General features: G+C 19.3%; 2 protein-coding genes across 2 annotated transcripts; both read right to left on the bottom strand.

Annotated features, from left to right (window-relative positions):
- Positions 1–4,403: 4,403 nt before the first annotated feature.
- On the bottom strand, positions 4,404–5,439 carry PmUG01_00022100 (fam-l protein; the record flags this gene model as incomplete). Its single annotated transcript, XM_029006911.1, has 2 exons — positions 4,404–5,225; positions 5,353–5,439. 2 exons carry the CDS (start codon positions 5,437–5,439, stop codon positions 4,404–4,406), a joined length of 909 nt encoding a protein of 302 aa, XP_028859290.1.
- Positions 5,440–7,973: 2,534 nt separating this feature from the next.
- Positions 7,974–8,870, bottom strand: PmUG01_00022000 (fam-m protein; the record flags this gene model as incomplete). The annotated part of the gene is made up of 2 exons (XM_029006899.1): positions 7,974–8,660; positions 8,781–8,870. 2 exons carry the CDS (start codon positions 8,868–8,870, stop codon positions 7,974–7,976), a joined length of 777 nt encoding a protein of 258 aa, XP_028859289.1.
- Between the last annotated feature and the right edge of the window lie 426 nt (positions 8,871–9,296).

The following is a 9,296-nucleotide window of genomic DNA, read 5'->3' as shown; positions in this document are numbered from 1 at the left end:
TGTGCGCATGTTTTTCTCTTTATGCATTTTCAATATAAATGATTTAACACATACAAAGAAAGAGAATATAACAAAATATATATATGCGTGAGAGTCGTACACATAGATAAGCATATAACCGTGAATAATGCTGTCCTATTAATGAACATAGTTATTAACTCATTTGTGTCCTCAAATTGTTTAAGTTATTGACATAACATTGTATTCCTGAGATAAATTACTTATTCTATTTATTTTACTTTAAACGGATTAAATTAGTATTAGTGTCTGTATAAATGCACACTTCCTATGAGTTTCTTTATTGATGTCTTGAATGATGGGTGCAATAACATAAAAAAAAATTTTCATATATATGTATGAAGCTAAGCCATGATAAGTCAATGTTGTAATAATCTCATAAGATGAAATGGATAAACCAGTCTGTAAATATATATTGTATGTCTTTTATTTGTTACTATTATATTTATGTTCACTCCGTTTAGTTAGTAAAACATGATTACATCATCCCTGTTACTATTATAGTCAAATAATTATACGTATTTTCTCAAGTTTAAAAATAAAGATACGTTTTTTGAAATATAGGTAGGTACATGCATTGAAATATGTAAATGGATATATTACATTAAGAATACATATGTACACTCTCCTATAATTATTTACATATATACATACACGCATGTATGCACGTTCATGTGCAAATGTACACACACACATATGTATGCACATATAAATGCACACGTATAGCAACATTATTGACACATATAAATATGTTGATAACAATTGTTTTTAAGTCTTATATCCCCATTTCTAAAGAAACTACATAGTTAAAGGCTTATTTTTTTACTTCTTCATTCATACAAAGTAAAGAAAAAATAAATTAGAGAAATATTCTAAACAGATATATAACTATATTTTTCTGTATCTTTTACGTAAAACAATTACATATATATCCATCTTCCTATTCAGAAAAACTTCTTTTTAATTGCTATAAGATCCTAAAACAGAAAAAAAAAATTATCTTAAAATTTCCAATTATATAGATACATTTTGTATCAATATTAATCACTTTTTATGTTATTTAATTTTTTTTTATTTTCTTGAAGTCACTTTTGCATAATCTTGTTGGATAATATATTACTTCTTCTGCATTTACTCCTTTTTCAGCGCAACTCACTTTCTGGATAAATAAGTCATCTGCATACAGATACAAGTAACAAATAAAAAGAAAGCCTTTTGTTTATGTCCATAATATTGATAAATGTCACATGTATACAATGTTAATTTACGAAATTCTAATGTTTTTTATTTATTGAAATGTGTGCATTTACACTCTATAAATACTTATAGGTACAATAAAAATTGATACCCTAAGTAGATAAAATAAATTAGTTTTTATAATTTTAACTATAAATATTACAAGAATTATTGTATTAATTCAATATTATGTGTTAAATTCATTTATTTTGCTACCACTGTAAATTTCAAATATTACTTTTACTTATTCTTAAAAACTAGTATACGATGTATTTCTATTGGAATTTAATATTGTCTTAATTTTCGATTTTAATATTTCAAATATTAATTACAAAAATAGAAAACTAAAAAACTAAGATAAAAGAGAGAATAAACGAAGTCAGATAAGAGGGACATGTAAATATGTGAACTAAGGATCTCTCATGGAATATACATACCCACGTAATGTATGTTCGTTACATATATATATATTAATAATTAAAAACAATGAAAAAAAAGGATAAAACAAATTATATATATTAAAGTTCAATATTATCATAGAAAAATTAAAATCTTAATATTCAGAAAATTCCCAAAAAGTATTTTTATTTTTTTTGAATTAAGTATCTAACTTTTTTACGGTTTTAATGTTATACATGCTCAAAATATTTAACTTTTTCTTAAGTGGCTTCTAGTAAAGAAGAATTTTGTTGTCATGTATTTTACTTTAGTAATACAATAAATATACAAATAAATGAAAAGCTAATAGTATTAAAGAAAAAGAATAAATACACGAAAACAAGTTTTTATAATTCTATACAAATTTTATTATCATCATTACTTTTTTATTCATATAGATATTTTTATAAATATTGTTTTTATGCCTTATACAAAAGAGCATTTTCGTAATATTTTTTTCTTTTTAACTATAGGAACGTTCTTACTTACATTTGATTATATTTTGTAATTCTATATAATATATGCATTTTTCTTATTAATATTATTGAATAATTTCCTACAAATAAAAAATATAGGACTACATAATTTTAATATAATTTTTTTCAATAATATGATATGATTAATTATTTATAAATTCTTATAAAAAAAAAAAAAAAATTAAAATATGATAACCTTTTAAATATTTAGAGTACCCATTGTTTAATACGGTTTAATATAAATCTAATGATATGAAGTATTCAATAATATGCTTTTAAGTATAACAAAAATATTACTTAATTTAGTTTTCTTATATATCTTAATATGTAATAATAGGACCTAATTAAATTTACTATTTTTCTATTTTTATTATTCATTTCTTTCCAATACGCTAGAAATATAACTAAATAGAAATACAATTTTAGTGTCCCATTATTCACCAAAAAAAAAAAAAAAATTTTCGTTATACAATAATTTTATATATATATATATATATTATATACATCGAAGAAAATATTTTAGTAAAATACAGTAATAGTTAATATTAACAATAATACAAATATTTACATTTTATAAAAATTTTCATTATCATTTCTTCCATTCTCCCAATTTGGAAAAGTTCATATGTAATATATTCATTTTCTTTAGTTTCTAAGTATACTCTTACAAGTAATAATATATACACGCGTTTTGGGACTAACGAATAACTTTTTAAACTTATTTAAGAGAAATAATTAAAAATATTATTAATATTATATTATAAATTTAATATAAATATATAAAAAATAAAATTTAATAAAAAGATATTATTTTCAACAGCTTATATGGTAAACTTAACTATTAAACTTATTTAATAACACACAGTAAAAAAATTAAATAAAGTAACTTTTTCAATATATAATATTTTAAATTATATGATAAAAATAATAATACGTAATTACAAACTCTCTATAAAATTTTTTTTTTTTTCAGCTTTATTTTATATGAAAAATTATCATTATTAATATGAAGAAATTATTAATAGTTGATATAAACTACATATATTATTATAAACCATTAAAATAATATTAGCTCATTCCTTAATGTATATACAAATATATATAATACGAAATACATGTAAAACAATGTATATACGGTATTATTTAAATGTATGATTTATTTATTTTGTTTTATGCCTACTGTTAATTTTACATTTTAGAGATATAATCATATTTTTAAAAATTACAATATTAAGAAAAAGAAAAAAAAAGAAATTATATATATAATTCATTCATATATGATTACATTTAATTCATTAGTTCAATTTCTTAGTAATACAAAAAATGAAATAAATTTTCAGTATGTTTATTTATAAATTGTTTCTATAATATATATATATATATATATATACAATTCTGTTACTGCAAAATTAATTAAATACCTCAAATAAACACAATAATAAAATAATTAATGTTTTTAACTCTTCATTAAGTTGTAAATATATAAAAATTATATAAGTTTTTAAACTACAACAGATAATAAAAATTTTAAAAAAATATATTTTAAATATATTTTTATATCTTCAAAGATATATCATGCAAAGTAAAATAAATATATATTAAAAAACTTTTTACAACAATTACGTTCTACAAAATAATTTTCATACACCTATTTTATAAAAGAAATATTAGCTCTTTCCAAGGTTAAAAAAGTATATATATATATAAAAGAAACGACATATATTCACTTTTATTATATACAAAACAAAATAAATTAATTGCTAATACAAAAGTAATTATAATTTTTCTTAATAACATAAAAAAATAACACTTTTAGATTATAACAAAATAAAAAACATAAAAGGAGTACTTTTAAATAAAATAGAAATTAAAATATTTCAGTAAAATTATATAAATTCGGTTATTATATATTAAATTTGACTCACATATGTAGTATATATAATCATTTTTAATGACAATCTATATAAATGCATACTTGGATATAGGAAATCATGTAAATTAATCATTCTCATACATTAACTTATAATCGAATTGAAGGATGTTAGAAATTCAAATTTAAAAAAAAATAAAATCTTTTGTTATATATTTGTAAAAAAAAAAGGCGACTTGTGTGTATATACATTTATAAAATATAATTATATGGAAGTTCAATAAACACTTGTGTAAAGGCATTAGAGTTAGTAAATCATATTAAAGGCTTCTTTGTAGAATGAAACATTTTTCGTATTATTAGTTTTATCTTTTCCTTAATTTAATATTTTGATATTTTTTAACTTTTTTATGGTAATAAATAATCCATGATATAAATGTGACACCTAATATAATGAACGGTACGAAATAGAATATATATCCAAATAACTGTCCTAATATGCATGTTTCACTGATCTTAATACTACCTGATACAGTTTTACACAAATTACATGCAGTAAACTGCTCCCCCATACCATAATGGCGCCAAAATCCTGATGTATTTTTTTCCAACCATTTTAATACAGTCATTAACCATCCATCCTCACCACTAGTCAACTCTTTTAAATGAGGCCATAGTCCTAAAAAACTTCTTTCCCATGAAACGTTAGTTTTAGAAAAACCTAGTGAGAAATCTACTATGAATACTATCAAGAAAAACAAGAACAATAATACAGGTATAGCTAGTTTTAAACCATATTTTTTATGGATTATTTTTTTGTAAGTCTTGTCGCTAATTGTCCTGTTGTTTTGAAGAAAATTTACATAATCAAGTTCTTTGAATATTTTTTTTTCCATATTGGAATATTTTTTTGTTTCAAATGTACAATATTTATTTCTCATAGCTTTTACATCTACACCTCCATTCCTGGATGTATATTTACATGATAATTTCTTTTGTCCTGTTTTCTCCTTTTCCTTATAAGTTAGATCTTTACTTTCATGAACTTCATTATTTAATATCTCCTCCTTTAACCCCGTAATAATTGAGTCTTTATTTTTTTTATAATTTGCTAGTAATCGATCATTTCTTGTATCTATTTTTCTATGAAATTTGTATATCTTATCTAGAGATTTGTTAAACTTCATCTGAAAACATAAATTAAATATTTATGATTTAAAAAAATTAAAAATAAAACACTAAAAACAGTATAAATAAGAATAAAATACAGAAAAATATAAATAATAAAAATATCCTTAAATAATTTGAGCATACGATATCATCGTTAAGATCGGATATCCAAGTTACAAGAACAAACACAGAAATTTTAATAAATAAGATTGACTTAAGATATTGTTTCATGATATACGTTTTTAGATCTCTAATGTATAAAATGACAAATAAATTTACATTAATATTGTATACTTCTAATCATATATGATGCTACATTTATATTTCTAATTTTTTTTTTTATATATTTTCATAAAAACCTAATAACATATATGTAACTACAAAGTATTTTTATACAGACATATAAAATGAAAACTCTAAATATATATTAAAAAATTATTAATTATATTTTTAAATAAATAATTATAATAAAAATAACAAAATTTGAATTTATTCAAGAATATTTAAAATATATAATTTATTTATTATATGTGGGAGTTTAATCAAATTGTTTTTTTACTAATAATTAAAGTATAAGTTTAATTAATATTTCTAAATACTGAATATATCTAGTTTATGGAATCTATAGAATATAGTATGTATAGAATATAGGAAATATGTTGTCCTCTATTTGGAGATGATAATATGTAATTATGACAATATTTTTCTATTAATAATTCTAATTTTATTAACATCGTATTTTGGAAAGACGTTTTATTAGTGTTAAGTAATATTATTATTATTTAATAAAAAATAGAAAAAATGATAAACAAAAAAAACCATATTATGTACCACATTTTATGACGTGTTAAATGTAAAGCTTTCGTTTTTCAAAGGAATACAATTCAATTAAAATATAGACGTAAAAATTACAATCAAATCTATGAAATAATATATACATATAAGGTAAATAAATTAAATTTTTTATTTTTGTATTATAATTTCTGAATATTATAATTTTTACTTAACTTTAATTCTTACCATTTTCGTTAAAAATTTACTTTTAAGTTCATTTACCAGAATTTTTTTTCTTTTTTTTTTTTTTTTTTATTTAAATTAACATATTTAGAAGAAATATAATGAAAAAAAAAAAAAAAAAATTAAATTATGACATTATTCTTTCAGGAAATTATTTAGTTCCAGAGTATCCTTACTTAAATAATATATTCATTTTATTCTGCCAGTAATAGTAATTTATAACATTTTTCGTTATCACGTATTTATATTAAAACCATCGAAGTAATATTTTTAAAAATAGATATGAATTAAAATTATTTATATGGATTAATAAAATATTAAATATATGTATCCTCTTATTAATAGAAATATCGTAGGAACACACAAAATATTTAATTCCTTAAATAGAGTTTATACTAAAACAAAAGTTAAATAATAAAATTTGAATATATGTTAGTAATAATCTGTACATTAAACATCTATTTATAAATTAATCGTAAAAAAATAAAATGTTTTTTTTTACTGTTATTTTATTTAAAAAATTATCGTTATAAAAATGAAAAAATTAGTAATGATAAATATAAACGATTTATATAATTTGATGCACTTAAATAATATTAAACATTTACTTAATATATGTATAGATACCATACGAAGTAAGACAAATATATAAATAAATAATTACACATAATAAAAAATAGTAAGAATATATATTTTTCCTAATTACATATAAATATATATTTATAGGCATATAAAGCATTATTAGATATTTAAAATTTTAAGGAGTAAATAAGGTATATTTGAATATTTTACCCATTAACTGTTGATTCAATTTAATATATTAAAAATTTAACGAGATGAAAAATAAGAATCATACTTAATATAATTTTCTATAATTTTCAATAATTTTTCAAAACAACTTGTATGTAAATAATTTATTCGGAATCGAAATAACTGCGCCAATAAGAAATATAATAATGATATTATAAATGGATTTAACTCCTTTTAATTGTAATTATTTCGAATTTCCAAATTAGTATTGAATTATAAATAATTAATAATTAACAAGAATATAATACTATTATATATTTATAATTACATAAATATAAAATGAAAAAAATATAAACGACTATTAAAAAGGTCTTTTAAAATTAATATATTTTATTACATATATCACGTAAAACAGTATTTATAGAAATAAAATTAAATATTTTTCCATGTATAAATAATATACATATACATATTAATTTAACAAATATATATTCACTTACTTTCATTAAATATAAAACAAAATATACTTATTGTAAATTTAAAGATAATAATACTTTTATTTAATAACTTTAAAACATAATCATTTTTCATTAGAACAAGATAAAAAAGATAACAAAACAATTTTCATATCAAATATAAATTATAGCACACTAATAAGAATATATGAGTTTTGCTGCTTTATATTCATTTATAAGAAAAAGCATATATTTTTCATAAAATTCCATTTAGATACACAAATATATATATTAAGAAAATAATTGAGTTGAAATAATTATTTTGATAGACAAATTTGAAATCATCAAATATTCAAATTTACAAAAAAACGAAGAACATTATATTCCATTGATCTGCATCGAAAAGACAAAGCATATACTAGAGAATCTATAAAATATAATTAATTATGAGTAAGTTTAATAAGAACATAATTAAAGATATTACAAATATTAGTTCTTACTAAATGATTTTTCACATAATATTGTAAATTTTTTATATTTATTTTAATTAGTCATCAGTTTAGTCTTATTATATTTTTCATTATTTCTTAAAATCCTAGTTAAGACTATTATAACTACAATAGCTAATAAAACGAAAAATATAGACAATGATACTAAATATATATTATATTTGTTTAAACCAATTCCATTGATGCATCCTTCTATAAATTCCCAAATCTGATGCATTAATGAGTCTTTGTACATTCCAATTTCTATAATATTTAAAAAACTTAATATATTTAGTGTAGGTAATCCTAATCCGAATAAGAAAAAAATAAAAAGTATAGCAACTACAAATCCGTAATTTTTAAATTTTATTTTTTTTAAAGTTATATCACGAATTCTTCTTTTTTTCTCAAGAAAATCATCATAATATTTTTTTTTTATCCATTTTTTTTGAAAATGGAAATGTTTTCCATCAAACATTCCATTATTATAATCTATAATCTCTGTGTAGTACTGTGCCTTATTTAGTAAACTTCCATTTGGTAGTTTGTTTCTAACTTTAGATTCTTCTTCATTATTAAATATTTCTTTATTTTCGAATTCTTTGTATATTGATTTTCTTTCTTTTACTCTTGCAATATTTGACTTTTTTTCCAGCTTATTTTTTGTCAGTGATCGATAATTTCTTGTATCTAACATTTTATTATTATTGCAGAATTTATCCAAATAATAATTAGGTACATTCTAAAAAAACAAGGTACATATTTAAAAAAAAATAATAATTTCATAATAAAGTATATAATTAAAAAAAATAAAACATTATGAATATAAACAAACAATTTCACTTAAATAATACAATCGCACCAGATCACTGATAAAAGGGTATATCCAAGTTAAAATGAGAAACTCCCAGATTTTTATAATTATATGTAAGTTCATTCTTTGTTTCATCATGTACATATTTAACATATGCAAAGAGGAAAAAAATAATAGTAATTTATTTTTAAAGATACAGTAAGCTAAATTTTTTTTTAAAAACTTTTTTTATTTTTTCTTCAAAAATACTTAATAATATATATACAAATATAATATGCTTTACTATATATATAGTAAAATAACTTTAAAAATAATATAATTGTTACCATATAATATAGAATAAATGAAATAAACTTAAAAAAAATAAAATAATTGGAAATAATTCATAAATATTAGAAAGATATAATTATTTATTTAATGTAACGAACTAACTGAATATTTTCCTTACTAATATTGTCATTAATAAAATACGAAAAAAATACTCTATTTCTTGTTATGGGGAAATGTTAAATTTATCCATTATACGGAATGTAGAGAATATATATATAGAATATCCCTCTATAT

Source organism: Plasmodium malariae (genome assembly GCF_900090045.1).
Source record: "Plasmodium malariae genome assembly, contig: PmUG01_00_8, whole genome shotgun sequence".
NCBI classification, from domain to species: Eukaryota; Apicomplexa; class Aconoidasida; order Haemosporida; family Plasmodiidae; genus Plasmodium; species Plasmodium malariae.
Note: the sequence above shows the minus strand (reverse complement) of the source record. Positions and strands in the feature narration are given on the sequence as shown.